This window comes from Rhagoletis pomonella, unplaced genomic scaffold (genome assembly GCF_013731165.1).
Source record: "Rhagoletis pomonella isolate Grant_MI unplaced genomic scaffold, Rhpom_1.0 Rhpom_scaffold_00003, whole genome shotgun sequence".
Taxonomy (NCBI): domain Eukaryota; kingdom Metazoa; phylum Arthropoda; class Insecta; order Diptera; family Tephritidae; genus Rhagoletis; species Rhagoletis pomonella.
In genome coordinates, this window is record NW_023458557.1 from 91,891,676 (window position 1) to 91,913,468 (window position 21,793).

The following is a 21,793-nucleotide window of genomic DNA, read 5'->3' on the forward strand; positions in this document are numbered from 1 at the left end:
CTGATGTTAACTCTTGCGCATGTTCAGATCGACTGCTGATTGTAGGATCGACCTATCTCTGTAGCCAGTTCGAAAACGCCCTATCTCAAAAAATTTTTCAAAAACGCCCTATTTCAGAATTTTATTGGAAAACACCCTATCTCAGAATTTGCCTGAAGAAAGCCTTATCTCAGAATGCGGTTCAAAAGCGCCTTATCTCACTTCAAAATATATTGAAAATATGCGTTTTTGAAACGAATTCTGAAATAGGGCATTCTTCAACCAAATTTTCGAATAGGGCTGCCGAGATAGGTCGATCTTTCACTCAGCAATCGATATACATACATACATATGGGAGATTTTTTCGACTATGCGCCTATAACACAGAAGGATTCTACGTGTAATTCTAATCAAATTTTCCCAAGAAATCATGGGTCTTAACGCAATTTAGAGCTTGCCAAATTGCGAAAATGCCAAAATGGGTTTCTTATAAAAACATGCTGTAAGGGTTTTACGGCATGAAGAATCCATTTCTGCACTTATATTTTTCTTGAAACTTCCACCAGAGGGCGTTACAGTGAAAATTTTCACATTTTCTTCGAAATCTATTTTCACAATTCGCCAAACCCCAAATTGATTTTAGACCCATGGTTTCCTCGGTAAATTTGTTTAGAACTACACGTAGAATCCTTCTATGCTATACGCCCATAGAAAAAAAAAAAAAAAAAAAATTGAGCCGCCCTAACATACATACCTATAATGTACATACAGATATTTGTTGTTCTGAATAATCTATATATAAATAGAAAGATTTTTGTTTAATTTGCATCCTACACGCCTTATTTCCACGAAAGCCGGCATCAAGGCGTAAAATTTCTGTCTAAAACCGCTTTGCTTTATCTATGTCAGCGAGAAAACTTATACATACATACATAGAATTATTTAAATAGTTAGACATACGTAAATATGTATTCTACAAGAACATATCGCACACGATCTTCAAAAGTGACACAACTCAAAATTGGGCATTTTTGAAATTATGCACAAAAAATGTACACAGAGCTTTTATTTGCCTTTCAGCAAAAGCTGGAACAAATTTTTGTTATAATTTGTTGAAAAACCTAGGGTAAAGTCTTCCTTGCCCATGTGATTACCATGTGCTAAGAAATAGTTTTTCGCATTTTCTGACGAACGTATAATTTTGAGTTGTGTCTCTTTTGAAGGCGGTGTGTGATATGTTTGTAGTTATGTATGTATGTATGTATATTTTTAAATCTACTTAATTTACTTTGAAAATTTTTAACTGTAAGATAACAATAGTAAAAAAAACGTGACCAGATTTGCGTGTAGAATAACAATAAAGTAAAGCGCTAGAGGTGGGAACTAGAGATGGGCGTAGGATATCGCGACGACCCACGGTACTAATTTTAAAATGGAGATACAAACCAGAGATGGGCGGAAGAGAGAGATCTTTAAAAAAAATTATTTCCCGGCACTCGCTATAAAACGCGAAACTTCCAAAAATTCAGAAAATCTTCCTTAACATAATATGTAATTATAGGATGCCAGATTTTTGATGAAAGTATAATATTTCAGGAAAAGAAATTTAGTTCAATAAAAATTGTAAAATTGGAATTTTTGTTGCGCAACTCAGCGTCATTTTATAATCAAAGTAATTTTTTTCATTGATGGCATACTAGTTTTATTACTCCAGATTGTTTCGTTTTGGCAAGAAGAACATTTTCACAGTTTAATGTTGACATTCTGAAGTATCATAAACTTTGCAAATTAAAAAGCGTTAATTTTCAAAAATTACAAAATAGCTGCGGCCAAGACGCATTGAACAGGTAGTATCAGTATATTAGCTGATTTAATTTTTTTTCGAATCATTTGGTCTAGAAAATGTCAAATTTTTTTTAATTTTTTCTCACAAAAATTCTAAATTATTAAAATCTATTTGCATGGGAAACATTTTTCCATACAAAACACGCGATTGAATAGTAGCTTCTGGAACGCTCGCCCAACTCAGCACCACAACCCCTGATTTACTGGGCCTTGCAAAGGATGGATCAATGCTTCGAGAAGCAAACAAATTTACTAAGAACGAAAGTTGCAATAATTTAATTTTTTCCAATTTCAAATTTTTATTTTTTTTTTGTATTTCACATGCAGTGTTGCCAGATCTTTTTGGACGAACCGGCTAAATTGGCAAATAAAACCGGCTAAAATGTTTCAACTAAATTTCACATGTTTTATTTAAATAAATCACGAGTAAAAACACTAGTTCTTGGAGAGAAGTTACAAATTCGAGCCGGAAAAAATTTTGCCAACAAGAATTTGCAATTAGGAAAAACATATGATTGTGGCACATGGTTGGATTTTTTGTCGACGATAATTTGAATAAACAAGTTCGTTAAATTTCTTTTGTTTGAAATGCAACCGTGGACACTAGCTTTTGCAAGTTTCTCTACGTGAGAGAGAATTTGGGAGCATTTTTTCTTACTATCTGCTATCTTGAGTGATAATTCTCGCTAGATTTTCGACAAACAAACCTATTGTCTTCCCTAGAAGGCCTTTTCAGACTGACCAATTCTCAATACACTCAAATAGAAACCAGTACACATAAAAGACGCTGTAAAAATTTTCCTCCAATTTTAAGGCAGTAAAACAACGACCTTAAGTTAACATCAACCGAGCCCATATGTTGACAAGGGATGCAAAATCACAGTTACACAAAAGAACTGGTCAAATTTTTCAGAAATCCCTTCAATTCTGATGTAAAATATGATGGCAAAAGACTGTAGATCACCCATTTAGATGACTGGCCATATGACCGGCAGATATCTCGTAGGATTCCCAGAGAGTTTTGCTGTACATAGAAATTTGTGCCCTTTTATTTTCATTTTGACTCACTTCAGTGTTCATTCCTTTAATTCAAGTTGACATTCGGTTTTTGGAATTTAAATAAGTCCTCAGCAAAAAAGTTTGTTTAAAAAAATACATATGTGTACATAGTGCTTGAAAATATAAATTTTTCATTTACCTTAAACCTTTGGGAGTGGGCAAAAATGATGTTTTGTAATTTAGACAGAATTGAATATGCGCTGTCTGGGAAGACAATATCTACATGTAATATTTATTCTGTTTGTTGGCACTATATTCAAACACAAACGCATCTTAAGTGTCTTAACAGTGAAGCAATTACTTATTTTCTAAGTTTGCGAATCAAACTTCACGCTTAAAATTAAGACATTTATAACAAACACTTTATGAAGAAAATCCCTTCTTCGTTTAAAATAAAAATAAGCGAAATCGGCCCACAACCCTGCCAGACATGAAAATTTTCTCCACGATTTTTTTTTTTTTTTTGTTTTATTTTTTTGATGTTGATCAGAAACGGGGCTCGAATCCAGTCTTCGGGAATTGGAGTGCGCACTGCACTACATTACAGCAGCCGCCTGTGTATCTACCCATATAAATTTTTTACAAAATATTCACAGACGGATGGAGAGCAGAAACACTATTGGAAATTCCATATTTTAAGCGCGCCCTTATCATCGTGACACACAACTCGATAGAGTGGTGGATTTGTTAGGCTTTAAACGTCAACATTTCGTTAATTTTGTATTGATAAGCCATACTACAGCGAAGCGTAGCAAACGAGAAGAATATTTAATGCACTAATAAAAGTAACAATGAGAGATTACGTCTAAATTAAAACAAAACAACGCTTTCAACGATCGCTCGAATAATAAATGAAAGGCACACACAAAAAAAAAAAAAGAAAACAAATACTAACAAATTTTTATCACCAAAAAATGGAAAAAATCGTCACTTCCACGGAGCGCCTCGACGCATCGATCAGTTCCCAACACAACGACTACGGTAGCACAACGTTAAAAAATCGCGCTTCACCCACAAAAGATCAAACCACATCGGCCGAAATACACATCACTACTAACAGAGGAGCTCTAGATACGTACGACAAAAATTACGATCCCAACGATAGTGACAATTCAGTTGGGCATGATTATAGCAGCAGCGTTGTAGTAAACACTAAAGAACTCGTCTACCAGAGCTTACCAGCTCCGATCACTACTTATACGTCAAGTCTCTTTGCTGCTGCCTGTAGTGCTTCCTCAACGTCACGCTTTCAAGCGCCACATTCCGGTTACGCGCGTTACGGCTACAGCAGAATGTCAACGTTTATTGATGAAACACCTGGACCTAAGAAGTCTGTATGGCCCTCAACAACCCTGCAGCGCTTCGAAGTTATCCTCTTTGTACTGAATCAAATGTGTATCGGTTTTGTGACCATATTCATGTCCTGGTTGTGTATTACAAATGGACTGCAAAACACGCCGCTTCATGCGTGGCTGGTAACACTAGGTGTAAGTGTATTATTTTTGAAACTGAAATTTCGCATTTTTTACAATTCATATAAAAAAAGAGAGTACAAGTTTTGAATAATTTTATAAACGGCAGATTTTATTAAGTAATTACATATATCATTTATAAGGTTTAAATTATTCACTGGCAAAATAGTATTTATTTAGAGCACTCAAACTCAAACAAGTAATTTTAAGCAAGAAATACAAACGACTTCAATGCTCATTTACAGATTTAGGCGTACCGTTAATTTCTTCATGATTCAATGATCAGAACTAAACGAAATTAGTATGGGACCACCCTTGAGATACCACCTTTTCGATAAAAGAAGAATTAGCGAAAATCGTTCACGCTATCCAAAGTTGTACATAAAAAAAAAAAATATTCCGACAAATTGATAACCTCCTCATTTTTTTTAAGTCGGTTAAAAATTCCCTGCAAAATAGAATACCCATATCGGTACCTTATAAAAGAGAAAGTTCTGTGCAACTAAAAAAATATAAAATTTTTTGGTGCATAAGGACGAATCCTCGAATATCCTTGAAAATTGTAATATTTATATTGGAAAAAAATTGTATTTTAAGGACTAATATACACACGACCACATCCTCTAATTTCGTCCTTATAACTTCATTACCGTTTCCAAAAAATCGGCTTTTTGATTAATCACAGTTTTTTATTCAGGTTTTAAACCGTCTAAAAAACTGTATTAAAAACCCTCATCTTTTCGGTTTACCGAAAAAACCCGAATTACAAAAAACACTACAAAAAATCAAAAAAACATCGATATCAAATTAATTTAAATTTTCACTTACACTTGTTACTTACTGCTGAGCAACGCGAATTAATTAGAAATAGTAATTTTTCTTAATTTTATACAACAACTTAATTTCCAAATATACGAAATATAATAAAGGGTTGCACATATTTATACAAAAACAAACTTCATTTCACAAAAAAAAAAACTTTTTTAATTTACTTCAATTGTGTCAAAATGCCAAAAAGCAAAACTCGAGAAAAACGGCTTTGAATTTACATATCGTTACCTGAAATGCAAAATGACGTAACAACCATCATCGTTGCAATGCAAAAAGTTATAACTAATAAAAAATAAAAATTCGCTTTTTGATTTATATGGTGGATTTCATCGAATTACAACTACTCCCCACATCATTTTATAAAAAAAAAAATCAAAACATTAGTCACGACTTTTTCCATTTCATTTACGATGCGGTTACGACTTTTTGCATTTCAGGTGACGATATACTTCCATAGTAAAAAAGGAATGCATACATATTTTGTTCTAGTGTGATACTGGTAATCGATACAGCTATGAAATTTTTACACAACGTAGTAGAAAAGGTTTGCATACTCAACTCAGAATTTGAATTTTTTGAATTATGACACTATTGAAGTAAATGAGCGATATGTATATAATTACATATGTATGTATATTATTAACTTCAAAATTGAGTGTACAGTGATTGTGTTTTTTACCTCCCTTTTATTAGCTCGGGATGTAACTATGTAATATTGATGCGCCTAAAAGATGCAGCGATTTCTATTCTCAATTTACATACCTGATGACTATACGAATGGATATTATAATAGCGAGGTTTTAGTTTTTTAAACTACAATTTTATTTTTAAACATTTCCAATGTTTTTCATGGTAAATATTTTTTGTTAATTTTTTATTAAATTTATTAAAATTTATGTTTTAACAAATTACATATAAATCCAAGTTTCAAACTTTGTACAAAATTTCAATATTCACAACCGACTTCACAATCGATTATGCTTAGCTACTAGATTAGCAAACAAAAGTTGATTAGGTATTTGAAGTTTGTATTACGCCGTAAAATTTTACTCGTTATCTCGACGTATTGCAAAATAATTATCCGTTGCTGAGGAATGTAAAAACCGAATTTTCGGTTTTCGGTTTAAACGAAAAAAAAAAACGATTAAAATCTAAATTAAAAAAAGACTGAAAAAAATCATTAACCAAATTAAAAAAAAAACGGGCTTTGAAACACCGATCTTATTTGAACATCCCTAGTTTCAATGCCTATTCGTCCTTCTGAACCAAAAAACTTTCATTTTCTTAAATTCTACAGAATGTACCCATATTGTTATTCTACATTGCACTGAATTTTTAAACTGTTTTTTTTTTGTTATAATTAAGCAAACCTTTGAAATTGCAAAGTCCTGTTTACAATTTTTTGGTTTTTGTCGTACGGTGTTATTTTTAGGTGATTCACACAAACCACAAAATATTTTAACCGATATAAAATTGTGTACGTGACTACTTATGATACCTTGTAAATCACCTAATAGATCGGTTGTACATGTATTTTAGTCTAACTGTTGAAAGAATTTCGTTTCGTTTTACATCCCTCATAACTTTAATTCTTTCTTAAATATTCGAAATATCCCTAAAAAAAAAAATAAAAGAAAAAAATGTTTGAACTGTATGTAGGTATTTAGGTACACTAATGACCTTTTTTTTACCAGTTTTGGCTATATTTGTTTTGTTTATTTAAAGTTTAGTATTTTTTATACAAGTCTATATCATTTATATAATAAACTCCTAAATAAAAATTCTACAAATTCTCGACAAAACTTAAATCTTTTTATTCAGAATTTTGAGGTATGCAGTTTTATAACTAAATAAATTGAAGTGCAAAGAAGTGCAAAATTCATGTTGCTAAAAATTACCGTTGATTTTATAGAATTAGTTTTTGTCGTATTTGCTTCCATACATACAATTTATTTTTAGGCATTAGTATTCACAGTATCTCATATTCAATATTTTAAAGAAAAAGTAGAAAGGGCTGCCTAGTTAAATGTTAAAATGTTGCTTAGCCTCAAAGCAATAATTGAGTAGATCACTTGCAAAGTGCGCTATGTAACATTTTTTCGATTTTTAGTTTTTAGCGGGTAACGTACCAGTATTTAAAGTAGTTTCATGTCCACTAACAATGCAGTGCAACATCTTTCCATATTCTGAAAAAATAGCATCCAATGTTAACTACTCTTGCAAAAGTCGCTATAATACTTATGTGTGTATTTATACACTTTCAAAAGTCTCAATCTACTGATGAACTTAGAAAACTGCAAGAAAACGTGCTAGTGGAAGACGTCGTAAAAAAGAACCAGACCAATCTTCATGGCAGAGAGAACGTGAAAAGCTAAAAAAAGATAGCTATGTAAAAGTTACTGTTTCAAAACTCGCTATGTTAGATTTTTATATATAAACTTTGCAAAAACTACCATACTACGATTTTGTTTTTTAATGTTATTAGGCTCTTATTTATCCAAATCTTCAGATAATAAAAAACAGATACAATTTCGATGTAACTTGTTGTTGTAGACGTTTTTTTTTTTATTTATGGCTTACTATTATAAAATCACATAACGCTTGTTGTTTTTTGTTATACATGCCTATGTTTAAAAAATACACACAACTGTTACTTTCATGCAGCGAAATAGAGTGTGCAAGGAAACACATGCTCACTTACTTTCGCCCGATAACTAAATTTACTAAACAATATTATTTATATTCGTCCAGTACTCGCTACTGATGGCCGAAGCCGTGATGGTCCATTACAACTCGAATCCTTTAACAACGAACTTCAAACGTCATGAAAAACATACCATACATTGGGTGCTGCAATTAGCAGGTGGCGGATTGGGAATGGGCGGTACGCTGTATAAATGCATACAGAAGGGTTTTTTACTTCAGAGCACACATGGAAAACTGGGTAGGTACTTTGATTAATTTTTCTATAGAAATTAATAATAATGCATAATTTTTTCTTTCACATTTTTGCACAGGTTTCGCCACATTCATCCTCTGCCTGGTATCTTGGTTAAGCGGTTTGACTGCACTTTATCAACTCAAACTTAAATTCTTTGTCCGTCCTTTATTCAATCGAACAATCCACAACTTGATTGGGCTAGCCTGCTTCGTACTCGCGCTTAGCACTCAATATTATGGCTATCAGACGGGTTTCTTTAGAGCTCGGGTAACTTCAGAGAGTTTCCGTGACTGCATGAAGACCATTACCCTACTTTCATTAGTACTGAGTAGTATTGGACCCCTAAAGGCGTTGCTGCAGAAGGCTCGTACTATTTTTAGAGACTTCTAAATAATTATCATTATGAATAAATATAATATTTATATTATTTGTAACGAATTTTTTTCATAGCATAGCGTAATGGAGTTATATTCTATGTATGCACTAAATGTGATATTGAAAATACATATAAAAATATATATTATTTTTGAATTTTACACAACTACATACATATTAAAAGAGATAGAGATATCGAAATGTCAGGTAAATGAATCTCCGAAAAACCCGGGAAAAAGTAATACATTTTAATTGACGTAAAATTTGAAAAAAAGGCTGCAAAATTTATAGTATCCTTCCGACCGATTTTTAGTTTGTCCAATAACTTATGAATATAAAGCATTAAAATTTTCGGTGTGTACGAAAGTCACGGGCGAACGAAGTAAAATGCTACAAATATGCTATATGCGATTTGAATTTTAAGATTTTTGAAGCTTTCGAAAGGGTAAAAATATTTGGACTCAAATTGCTTCTTTCAACATTTTGCATGTTCAATATCATTTTAATTTAATTTTTAATTTACCTATTTGGGAGAAAAAGTGCATTTTCAATGTCCGTGAATCACCAAAACAAAAAGTGCTACGTTCCGAATACATTCCGTAAAAATAACAAACTTTTTTAAACCGAAAAATTCTGACCGTCCAGCTGCCGAATTTTCACAAACTACATTGACAGCCGAAAATTCACCTGTTGAGTATCCTAAGTAGTCTCGCTAACAGGACTTTGAGATAGCTGAAAAACTTAACCTGTAGCTGTTCAGTTTATAGGGAAGCCATTAAATTTTCCGGATACTGCCGCGAACGAGCTTCGCGAGAGATAAGATCCGTATATTTCGAAGTAGGCATAAACCGCCCGAAACTTATCAATTACCACGCGTTTTATTGCATTAATGTTATCTTTTGGCACCATGCCGCTATGTTTGACGTGTCTGCCTGGTAGCCCGGATACGCCCAATACGGAAGGAAGTTCTCTCTTGTCAACGCTGGTGATTTTGCCCAATAATACACTAATTCACGCATTGGATATGCTGTGAGAGGTATGAAAAAGAATGTTTGTGCAATGTTTATTGTTGACAAAGCTTTATAAAGATTACTTACATAAATAATACTCAATAATAAAGTGAATTTTTAACAAGTTTGTTTTTCGTATACATTTTCAGGATAAACTAGCGAATATTGTATGAGTAAACCGGTCGTATTGTAATCCTGAAAAGTCTTTTATCAAAACGTTGTTTATCCTGCAAAGCCCGCAACAAATAATCGGCTATCTACAAACTATTTTGGGCATCTCTGGTTTTGGACAACTATGCAGTTACGCTCGCAACGCTCTAAAATGGTCCTTGGAAGGATAGATTCCGAGACCCTGTTGCAAAGGTGGGTGAAATAATATTTATATGATAATTAAGTATTTACTTCGCGAATTTCTCCGCGTTTCGTGCAGAATGATATTCGACGAATAATATGTCATTTAGTTATACGTTCGTAATATAGGGTTCCCCATATAGTGGTTTCTTTTTTAAAATTAAAAAAATGCACAAATCTAAATTTTTTCAGTATGTTAATGGTTTATTCGAGAATGCAAGCATTCTCATAATAATGAATTGTTCGCATAACATCGGTGGCAATAAAAAATGTTATTTACGGATTTTTTGCATTTCAGCGACGATGTAAGATAGGGTCTTTCTATATTAAGGTAACGACATGGGGCATTCCAGCCCGATTCGGACACCACTTTGCTTTTGCATCGCCGATATTTTTCATAGTTCTTAATGTTATAGTATCAATTGAGAGAAACCCTCATTCTTTTCAATTTCGGCATATCGATTTAACCATTTGGGAAAATTTTTTGTTTGAAATATTTTATTTTCTTCTTTTTTTCGGACAAAAAAACTGTATATTACTGCGAAAAAATCCCGTTTCGCAGTATCTGCATTTAAAAATAGAAACATTTTTTACAGTACCTGAAAATCCCGAAATAGTTAAAAAAAAAACCAAAATAGTCCCGAAAATCCCGATATATTCCGAGAACCATCAAAAACTCCAAGTAGTCTCGAAAAACCCGGAATAGTCCGGAAAATCCCCGAAAAAGGCTCGAAATAGTCCAGCAATCTCGAAATAGTCCCGGAAATCCCGATATATTCCCGCGAACCCCGAAAATCTCGAAGTAGTTTTGAAAAACCCGGAGTAGTCTCGAGAATCCCGAGAATATTTCCAAAATCCCCAAATAGCCCCAAAAATACTGAATTAGTCCCAAAGTCCTGAAAATCCCGAAGGAGTTCCGAAAAAACCCGAGGGATTTCCGAAAACTCCGAAATATTCCCAAAAATCCCGAACTAGTCCCGATATATTCGCGAGAACCCCGAAAAACTCGAAGTTGTCCCAAAAATACCAAAAAAAATCCGAAAATCCCGATATAGTCCAAAAATTCCGAAGTAGTCCCGAAGTTCCCGCGGACCCTGAAAATGTCGAAGTAGTCTCGAAAAACCTGAAATAATCCCGAAATAGTTCAAAAATACCAAAATAGTCCCAAAATTCCTGATATATTCCCGAGAACCGCGAAATTCTCGATGTAGTTTCGAAAAGCCCAAAATAGTCCAAAAAATTTCGAATTGGTCCCAAAAATCCCTAAGATCCCAAAGTAGCCCCGAGAACCCTGAAAACCTCGAAGTAGTCTCGGAAAACCCGAATAGTACCAAAAAATCCGAATCGGACCCGAAAATCCCGATGTAGTCCCTCAGATCCCGATGTGGGCCCGAGAATACCGAAGTTGTGTTGAAAAACCCGAAATAGTCCAGAAAATCCCGAAGAATTCTCGAAAATCTCGAAATAGTCCATAAATCCTGAGAACCCCCGAAAATTCCTAAGTAGTCTCGAAAAACCCGAAAAAGAGTCCCAACAATACGGAATTATCCCCAAAATCCTAAAAATCCCGAAGAAGTCTCGAAAATTTCGAAATTGTCCCAAAAATTCCGAATTAGTCCCAAAAATCTCGAAGTAGTTGCGTTGCATAAAAGAGTATTATTTAGTTGAAAAATCACAAATCAAATGATTCGCTGTACAAATCTAATCACAAATAAAGTTGATTTCTGATTTGGAGGGCGCTTCAAATCACAAATAAAATTAATTTTTTATTTGGTTGACCAAGCAAATCATAAATAAATTTTAGAATTTGATGCAACTTTCAATTCAGAAATAAATTTGATTTATGGATTTGTGATTTGACTTAATCAAAATTACGCAACCCTGGTATTTATATATATATCTACGCACATATGGCAGCTAAATTTACTCATATTTTAACAGTTCTTATGGTAAGTAAAACTATAAATTTAATATTTTTCTAATGACAAATAAAATAAAGCATAAATAAATGTTTGCGTACAAAATATTTGATGGTGGAGTTTAATTTTTATGGAAAAAATTGGTAAGTATATGAGCTATCAAAAAAAGACCATAATACACATATTTGTCCTGATAAAAATCCACTTTTTAACTCCTTTCATTTGAAGCGCATATTGCCGCATTTTATCATGCCCGCGTTTTTGTTGCAAAATTTCTAAACTTTTTAATTTCTAAAAACATTTTTCTCAGTGTATCTACGACCGCCTTCCCGTTTTCAAAAATTGCCAATTACCACCAGGCGCCCATAACCGCGGAGCAGGTGGCTCCCGCAAAAAATTTTAATTTTTCCACAAAAATTTTTTTCAGTGTACTCGACGACCGCCGGTCCGGTTGCTAAAACTCCCAATTTCCACCAGGCGCCCATAACCGTGGAGCAGCTGGTAGCCGCAGAAATTTTCCCTGCCGGAAGCTAAAATTCATAGCATACTTTTAGGCGCCGGAAGTGGAATGTGGCTGCGAGCATTTCCACTTGAATTTGGCAGGAAGTATGCGCTTTTAGGTTAGAATTCACCTATTTTACTACAATTTGAGCAATTCCCAATTTTCTTGAATTAAATCATGGAAACATGCTCTTCACAGGATTTTAAGTAATAAAATAGACACAACTAAAGACATTTTTCATAATGAAATACATATTTTATTTTTGTTTCCTTTTACCTTTATCACGGAAATGAAATACAGACATATCTAAAATTCTATATAAACCTTTTGCTCCATTCGGCTCCTGGACCTTTTTATGAGAAACCAATTACATACTTTTACAAGAAAATAAATATATTTGAGCATAAGATAATACACAATTCATACAAATTTTATTTTTTTTCTTATTCTGGTTATTTTTTATGTAAGCTGATTGCTGTTTAGCGGCGCTGGACTGATCCTTTTTAAGCGGCTTAAAGCCAAACTAATATTGTATTGAAAAACTACCTAGAAACAAATCAAAGAGTTTTCTAACTGCTTAAAAATACATGCATACATACATATATGACTATTTGCAGTTTAAGCTTAAATTTTGAAGTACAACAATAAATTACTGGTAAATGAGTTCAACACAATTATTTTTTCATGCAAACAAAAAGGTTGTTTTTTTGTCCCTTCTGGCCTTCAATTTGCTTTCATACCTATTGTATGTACGACTGGAAGTACATACATACATACGTGTACACTTTAACAACTAATAACTTAATTTAATAATACTTTCCTTCTAAACTATTACAGCTCCTAGTAAATGATGAAACCGTTGATGTCACTACTGTGGCCTCTGAAGAAACGTGCACTTCCATCCTCTCTTGGTTAAACCTATAAATTTAGGTATTTTTGTGTTAGATAAACGCAAATTATAGATTATCAATGTGATGATGTTACCTTTCTATAGTTTATCTTCCATAAAATGCCCACCTTGTTCCAATTTATCCTGAAAGCGTAGCTATTCATTGGGCTTATCCAGCAGTATAGCGATACGGGTCAAGGCAACGAGATACTGAAATGAATTCAGATAATTTAAATTTTGCGAATATGAAAAAATAAATATCATAAATTTAAAAATGAATATAATTGCTTAAATTCATTAAGGGCAGAGCTCCAATAATTTATTGTGTTTTATTTTGTGAACATTTTTTCATAGTTCAATTCATTTTCTGGGCTTAAAACCTGGCTGAAGCTGTCCGCCGCGATGGGAGCGTTTACACTCAGCCTGAAGATGTGTCCATTATTGAAATGTTCTTCTGCTTACATATCAGCTTAGAGTGAAGTTTTAGTTGTATTCAAAGTTCAACAATGTTTTCCATAATTTCAGCCACGTAAGTATGTATATGTACATATCGTCGATGTTTTTGCGAAACCGCCCATCGACCAATTGCAAACCCGCTTATCTTACGCCAATCAAATTTTACGGGAGAGCGAAAAAAACGGGTTTTCTTTGAAGGCATTGCATTGATAGGCGGTATTTTCTCTATCGTTTTACAAATCTGTTTTAATAACGATTTTACAATTTGTATGCATAAATCTCGATGCCTGGAGTTCACGACGATTAAGGCTGTTTTACAATTGGTTTTGCAAAAACATCGGCGATATATGTTTCGTACTTACCTACATAGATAGACTAATCCATTACTGCGGAATCGGCCGAAATTTTGATCAAGCGGTTTTATATTGACAATTATACTTCCGCCTCATAGGCCCATTACATGCAGGACGCCTTTCTTTGAAGTAAGCCAAGGTTAATTCAGCCATTCGTTTCCTTGACTCGGGCGCTAATTCTGTAAAGCAAGAAAATTTGCATATTTTAATGGTAAACATATCGGTAAACTTTCTTTACATAAAGCCTATAGAAACTCCAAGAAGGAGATTTTTTGACACTTTACACATTTAGAAATTACTGATCTACGAAATAGATCAACTTAACTTAATTACGGGATTCACAAAGTGTCAAAAGAAGTCATATGGCGTAGAGGTTATAAATTTTAAACGGGATATTATGACTCCTCGTAGATCCCTTAAATAATTACTGTAAGGATTAACTTTATTAACACTATTATATACAGTGCCGGACAAAAGTATTGGCACAAAGAATTGTTCGCAATATCTGCGAAATTTTTTATTTAAGTTTATTTTCTATAATTTTTTATAAAAATATAGTTCGTCCTACACCGAAAAACATAAAAACTAAATCTTTAAACTTTGTGCAAGTCAGTAAAATTCAATAAATTTGCATACTAATTTGCAACTTTCTATTTAGATTTTTAAAATAAATTCTAAGTATGCAGTTTTATAGCTCATCTATTTTTAGAAAACAAAGTGCAAGCTTGAAGTTGCTAAAAATCGTGTTGATTTTTGGCATTTTTTTTCACTCAGGTTCTTCCATACAGAGTATGTTCGAAAATTATTTTTGTATGGAGAAAATGAGGAACACCTTCGACTAAAAAAATTGCCAAAAATCAACGCAATTTTTTAGATACTTCAAACTTGCACTTTGTTATATGTACTAAAATTGAACAGGCTATAAAATTGCCTACTTAGAGGGTTACAAATTTATTGAACTTTCCTGAGTTTTGCACAAAGTTTAGGATTTTGTTTCTATGTCTTTTTGGTGAAAAACTTTGCATATATTGCGAAAAATTCTCTGTGCCAATACTTTTGTCTGGCACTGTATGTATATATTACTTGCATTTCTTCTAAGCTATTCTTCATGAACTCAATATTGCTGAATTTTCTCCAATTAGGCAAACTATGACATCTCATCAGAACACAGAAATCACTGTATTGCGTCTCGAATGTCATATTTTTTGCACACCAGTAGCGAAAGACTCAAACTGTACATAGATTCGCCTAGTGAAATGACAGAGCGCCTTCAAGCTAACCTGCAATTTTGAAAAAAAATAAAGAAATTAAATTCAATGGAAAAATGTACTCGTCGTTTTTGATTTTACTTAAGTTAAGCTTTAAATATTTAAAACATTCTAATTGATAACGTACCTGGGATCGCCATAGTTCCATGACTTTTCGAATGAAGAGTTACAAGTCAACCAAATTGCCTGCAATTGGTAGTTAATATTTTGTATAAACTAATTAATTGGTTCCCAACATTGATATTGGCAGGGCTCACTATATCAGGAACTCCAAGTCTTGGGTAGACTTTGATTTTGCACCGAAGTCTTTATCTAATGAAGAGAAATAGAAGACCCATATATACATACATACATATATGCATATAAATCAATGCATTAAGTTTTACTCACTTTTCACAGCTTCATCGCAGTGCTTCTGACTCAGCTGGCCATTCTCAACGAATCGAACCGTAGTTGCTCCTCCATGCCGGTAGGATTGAATATACAACAAACCCGAATTGTCAGCGATCTTCTTTTGCGTGCAGATTGCCTTCAAAATGGTCAAGATAACTAACATCCCGTCAGCGTGAGTTGCCCTCGGGATCCTGATTTTAGTGTAGAAATCCTTACGCTCACAACTCCATAGACTAAATGAATGCAGCCCAGAAGATAATTGTAATATAATAATAATAATATATAATGTATATATAAGATGTGGCCGCTGTGGTGTAGTGGTTAGCAGTGTGCGCTACCACTCCGCAGGGCCTGGGTTCAAGTCCTGGTCAAAGCAACATCGCAAAAAATATGTATCAAAAAAAGGTTTTTTCTTAACACCGGTCGCCCCTGGACATGAAAAACAGCTTCTCATAAAAAAAATATAATCGTCGTTCTTGATGAATCAGTCTGAAAACTTTTTTTGGTCCAGGCTCGTGAAAATACTCTGCAAAAGAAAATATATAAAATATATGCGGTGCATAGTATAAGAAAAAGCCGCATTAAATAATTTTCATAATTGCATTCTATTGTTTTTGTATTATGTTTAAAACGGGGGTAAATACGGCAACTAAAAACTTTCATTACAGTTCTATAAGCAGGATGCTTGCGCAAATTAAATTAATCTGTATTACAAAAAAAAAAATAAAATTGGAAAATACTGTCTTTAAAAATGCCATAAAGTTGGAAAATAACACTGAGCTAGCAGGAAAAATGAAGTCAGTAGTGATAGTCATTTTTCCAGGTTAGGTCAATCAAGGAATATCAAATTCAAATTTTTAGGCGGGTCCGTTTTTGAACAAATTTTGGGATTTTCGTTGGCTTTGAAAATTCGTATTGGAAAGTTTTTTGTTGCCAGAACTCTGAATTGAATTTATTTTTGCGATACGACAAATATTTAGTACAGCTGTTGCAACACCGCCCGGTAACACACCACAACTGACGTAACCATATGGCAGCACAGAAAGGATGCAACTCTGCCAAACAAAGAAGTATACAAACGCGAACATTCTTTGATTTTCTTTTATTCTTAGATTATATTCTTAGAAGTTTTTAAGCGAACGTCATTTTTGAATTCGCAAACGAACGTTATTCGTACTCTCTTTTATTTTTCCAAGCGAATCTAGTTGGTCAACCAAAGTAAGTTTCTAAAACGATGTAAATGAATTATATGTATTAACTTGGATTTTAATTGCAATAAATAGTTTTTTAAATCTGCTGTAACTGCTCAAATTAAAAGAGTGCAACACGATTGTTTTAACTGGGCGGACAGCTGCTGTGAACGTTGGTAAACCAACAACAGCTTTCATACAAAAAATATCCAAAAATTATCGAAAACGGTAAAAAATGCATTGGAAATATATTTATGTATTATGTATTTGTTTTTGTTTTTGATAAACCCGTTAAAGAATTTTTCGATTTTGACCAAACCATCCAGACAATTTTTGTTTTCAGTAATAAGAAAACGTGTCGCCCTCGCCTCATCGTATCGATTTCTTATTAACAGTTGCTCTAAAACGCCGAGTCGTTTCTTTATTACCTAAATGATCGCATTATTATTGCTACAGACGATTTTTGTAATAATTTTATTTTTTTTTAATACTTCATTTATTTTTTGTATACAAAAAAATGAAACTTGCAAACGAAATTAATTCGTTCTCCTCGCTATAGGGCTTCCTATATTTTCAATCCTATCTTTGGCATAAATTAGATGCTTTTGAACAATACTGTTGACGCGAAATTCATAAGTTTGGGAATTTTTCATAACTTATTTATTTCAAAATTGAGATGAGATAAATGTGTTCCCGATTTGTCACCACGACAATGAATCGGTGAGTCGCCAATTTGTTGCCACTGACAATTGTTGCACATTTCTCATGTTTTCCATGGATAAATATCAAATTTTTGTTTTATGTATTTCAATTGAAATGACTTTAAGTGAAATAAACGCCAACAAATTAGCACCTGGTGCGGCAAACCCAACTGATAGAAATGACCAAAGAATATGTATAACCAAAAATATTTATAAATTTTTTTCCTTTTTCTTTATCGAAATTCAAATATTTTTTTTAGTTATCTTCGTTTTCATTATCTTGTAAGTTCCAACAAATATCTTCTAATAGAGCATCAAGCTTCTTTTCAATACACCAATTTTCCAGGCTTGCTGTTATCTGGTGAAATCTCTCACCATGCTCGTCCAATTCGGCTTGGCTTGACAAACCAAATGTTATATACAACTACTGTAATGGAACGTATTTTTAGCATACAGTAGTTTAGTATACAGTTACCCAGTCGGCAAAATGAGGAGCGTTTCTAAATAAACGTTTTCTAGAAGGGATTTTGCATTAAGACCTTCTCTTTGAAAGCGTTGTTAGAAGATCTTCCAATAGCGCTGCCATTCGAAGGCAGATGAGAAGGTGTATTTCCAAGGCAACCAAAGTCAAATCGCAGTAAACGCATTGGTGTGTGTCTACTGCAAAGTTAAAGTCAAACTGTTTCATCATTATTTCGTGTAAGTGTTTACCTTCTAAGGGAAGCTGAATAAGAAGGCGTGGAAACTCACCCCGTTCCATACAAAATGAACAGGAGCTTCAAAAGATCCGAAGTAAAGGCTCACAGAAGGGCTGTTATTTTCTAATTTTGCCGAGTGGGTATATACCTTAAATATACATACCTATTTACATACATTTATATGTACTTACATCAGTTCATATCAATATGCCTATGATAAAATCGGAATATGGAGATCTTCAATTTCACCGAAGCTACCAGTTGCACGGCGGCCAAGTTCATTCATATGAAACACGATGTCTACTGTTTACCGCGGCGATGTAGTCTAATTAATCACCAGCAGAGGCAGGTGCACCCGATAAGTACTCGCAGAGCAAGTGTTCACAGAATCAATCACCGTTGCAATATGCCAATGGCTCCGGGTTGACACACTGATAAAGGCATTGAGAAGAATAGATAAAAACCAAAAAAACAAGCATTTAATCACGAGGCGATGTAAATTTGCGAGTTGAGAGCAACCGACTTGCCATGGAATTTGCTGGCGAGAAACGTGAACAGGAGTTATTTGACATAGGTAGCTCGCAGCGAGAAAAGCTGCGGCTAAAATCGAAGTTTTGCGAAAAACAGTAGTAAGGAAAAATTTACGTTCGGTGGCACTTCTCCACAAAGTAGTTAATCAAAGTGAATGCAAATTTTAGTAAAATAAAGTATTAATTTGAGAAGCCTCGTAAAAGATTAAAATGACACGTCGCGGAAAATTCGTAGTAAATAAGGTAAGCAACGCGAGAATTATTTTTATTAGGGATTCTACAGAAGCACCACAAGCACAATGCCAGAGTACCAGTAGCATACCTGTACAAACAGGCTGCAGCAGACGAGTACCGCCACCACTTACACTCACGCAAAAGCTTGAATTCGTATTGACGCTAATTAATCGTCTATTAATCGGTTTCATAACGATTTATTTGTGTTGGATGAGTTTACGATTAGATCGCGAGCATATTCCATGGCACGCCGTACTTTGTACACTAGGGGTGAGTGAGAGGAATTTATATTTGCAGTAAATGAAAAGAAAATAACTTATAATTAGACCTAACTTTGCTGCTGTGTTTCAGTTCCTTTGTTTAATGTCTGAAGGTTTAATGGCTTACTATCGTGGGAATGTTTGGACCCAGATTTGTCAACGTCCAGAGAAAGCACGTTTACATTGGATGCTACAGCTTTGCGGCGCCATAATCGGTCTTACTGGAATTGTCATCAAAATGTGTTTGGAAGAAGTGCATTTTCATACGCTGCATGGTATTTTAGGTAAATATTCATTTTGATCAGTTGCAGCATGTCTTTGTCTTTGAAGCAATTTCACATGCCTCGAAAGAACAAATTTTAGAACCATCCTTCGCTGAAATTCAATACTTTTCGGAAAGAGCATTGCTTATGCCAATATTGTTGATATGTATTAATATATGAGGACTCTTTGAATATTCTTAAGTCTGAAAGCTTCGAATATAGTTGAAATTATTAATTATTTAATCTAAAAGGTTAGTAAGGCGGTGCAATTTTAATTGCCACACTAGATTTATCAACCAAATACCAATAAATTTATCCAACCTTTTATAACCTTTATGATTCTCAAGTTGATAATTAATTACTCCACTGAATCTCCGGAAAATGTAATTTTCCAGTTCCTATTACAGTAAAACAATTTGAGATCTAGCTTTTTCTTAAGTTGAGAAAAAGTAATATTGGATTGTGGTTAAAGTATTTAATTGAATTTCTTACTAATCAGTGTCATTGCGAGAGTCGTAACGAAAGCAAGTCGTTTTTTCAAGAGTCGAATCGTATCGAAAATTTCATGTGATTGTCTAAAATTTCGCACCAACTGGTGTATTAAAGCGGGAAAACTTGGCAGCACTGCATAGTTTTCGACGATTTTCGTTGTTTACTTATTTCAGCACGACAGTAGACAATGCCAATGTTGTCGAGTCGTACAATTTAGCCTAATTTACGACTTACGCAATGAGGCTGAACGGTAGTTCTATGAATATTATATCGTCTGCTGATTGGAAGATCGACCTATCTCGGCAGCCAGCTCGAAAACGCCCCATCTCAAAAAACTTTTTCAACAACACCCTATTTCAAAATTTTATTGAAAAACATCTTAGCTCAAAATTTGGTTGAAGGACACCCTATCTCACTTCAAAATGTATTGAAAATGTGCTGAAACAGGGCGTTTTTGTATCGGCAGCTGAGATAGGGCTTTTTGAAACGAATTCTGAAATTTGGCGTTCTTGAAGTTTTTTGAGATAGGGCGTAGTTTCTAAAAATGCCGTTGATTTTTGATTTTTTTTTTTTGCCTACAGTCACGCAGTTTCTTCCAAAGTACGTTAAAACATTTTGTATACTTAAATTTAATAGTCTACAAAACTGCATATTAAAATTTTTGTAGATTCTGATAAAAAACGTCTGAAATTTTGGTGAAACTTTGCGGACATTTTCAAATATTTGCACAAACTGAAATTTGGATTTATATGGTTTTTGTTAGATAATGACCTATACTTTTATAAAACAATATAAAATAATTTAAGCATTAAGTAAAAGAAAACTAGACAAAACTTTTCCAAATGTCGCGACCCTTTTAATTTGTCGGATACTGTAGGTATTGTTAAATGTAGTTTCTGTAAAAGCATTGACAAAGACGTCAAAGTGAGCTTCTAAGGAAGCTTGAATTCGATATTTGAAGTTCTTAATAGAATACATATATTGAAATACCGAAGTGTTATACCATCGTTAAAAAAATTCTTTACTTCGTTTTCAGGACTTGCTACCATGATAGTCTTGTTCATTAGCCTATTAAGCGGCCTAGGCTCACTCTACGCTACAGAATTGAAAAGTCGTGTACAACCGCGCGTCAATAAGACGCTACACAATATAACCGGGTTAATAACGTACACATTAGCTATGCTGAGTATGTATTTTTCCTTTGAGACGGCACTTTTTAACGATTACTCGTTAGATGCATCGACTTATGTGGATTTTCGTTTATTATTAGAAATTATAACAGTAATCATATTTGCACTTAGCACCTATGGACCACTGTGGTGTTTATTTTATAGTCGAATATGAAATAGTTTGTAGGAAAAATATGTATTTAACGAATTGTTATCAAAAGTTTGATAAGAAATAAAATATTGTACTACAACGAAACAAAGAAAACGAATGCAAACAATTTGTAATGCTGGTACTATTACAAAAATTTAATATGTAAAAAATAACTGTATACTCTAAACAAGTACATACTAACACGAATTGACAAATATACTAACAGTTAACACACGATGATTTAATTTTAAAGATCTGCCCTAGCGCATTATAAATTAAAAACACACAATTTTTGCTTTTATTTATAATATTTATTTGTGCATTATTTTATGTTTGTTTTGCAAAATCTTTTATTATGTAGCCGATATAAATAATACCTTTCTGCATGCCGCAAGAAAAATTAATACAATTTCTTTAAAAATACGCTGCTGCAGTCTATATAAATAAATAAATATCACTTAT

At 33.5% G+C, this 21,793-nt stretch overlaps 2 protein-coding genes and 1 long non-coding RNA gene across 5 annotated transcripts in view; 2 read left to right on the forward strand and 1 right to left on the reverse strand.

Moving 5' to 3' along the window:
• LOC118735784 overlaps positions 1 to 8,663 on the forward strand; it is an 11,303-nt gene extending 2,640 nt beyond the window's left edge. Inside the window, exons 2-4 of one of the 2 annotated variants that reach the window (XM_036465741.1) lie at positions 3,480 to 4,370; positions 7,938 to 8,130; positions 8,204 to 8,663. In XM_036465741.1, coding sequence (XP_036321634.1) covers positions 3,735 to 4,370; positions 7,938 to 8,130; positions 8,204 to 8,517 — 1,143 coding nt within the window. In that variant the 5' untranslated portion in view covers positions 3,480 to 3,734 and the 3' untranslated portion in view covers positions 8,518 to 8,663. The remainder of the gene's footprint in view (positions 1 to 3,479; positions 4,371 to 7,937; positions 8,131 to 8,203) is intronic. The other variant, XM_036465742.1, reaches the window with a different exon arrangement.
• Positions 8,664 to 12,901: 4,238 nt separating this feature from the next.
• Positions 12,902 to 19,450, reverse strand: LOC118735792. Of its 2 annotated transcripts, XR_004992641.1 has the most exons (8): positions 19,330 to 19,450; positions 18,424 to 18,663; positions 15,641 to 15,876; positions 15,378 to 15,562; positions 15,066 to 15,262; positions 13,992 to 14,161; positions 13,269 to 13,383; positions 12,902 to 13,202 (listed from the first exon to the last, which is right to left on the reverse strand). It is a non-coding gene; the product is annotated as an uncharacterized LOC118735792 (long non-coding RNA). The 2 variants fall into 2 exon arrangements; XR_004992640.1 differs by lacking the exons at positions 18,424 to 18,663; positions 19,330 to 19,450 and having other exon boundaries at positions 15,641 to 15,973.
• LOC118735788 (cytochrome b561 domain-containing protein 2-like) lies at positions 18,663 to 21,729 on the forward strand. The gene is made up of 3 exons (XM_036465749.1): positions 18,663 to 19,266; positions 19,348 to 19,540; positions 21,048 to 21,729. Exons 1-3 carry the CDS (start codon positions 18,973 to 18,975, stop codon positions 21,353 to 21,355), a joined length of 795 nt encoding a protein of 264 aa, XP_036321642.1. The 5' UTR covers positions 18,663 to 18,972; the 3' UTR covers positions 21,356 to 21,729.
• Positions 21,730 to 21,793: the final 64 nt, after the last annotated feature.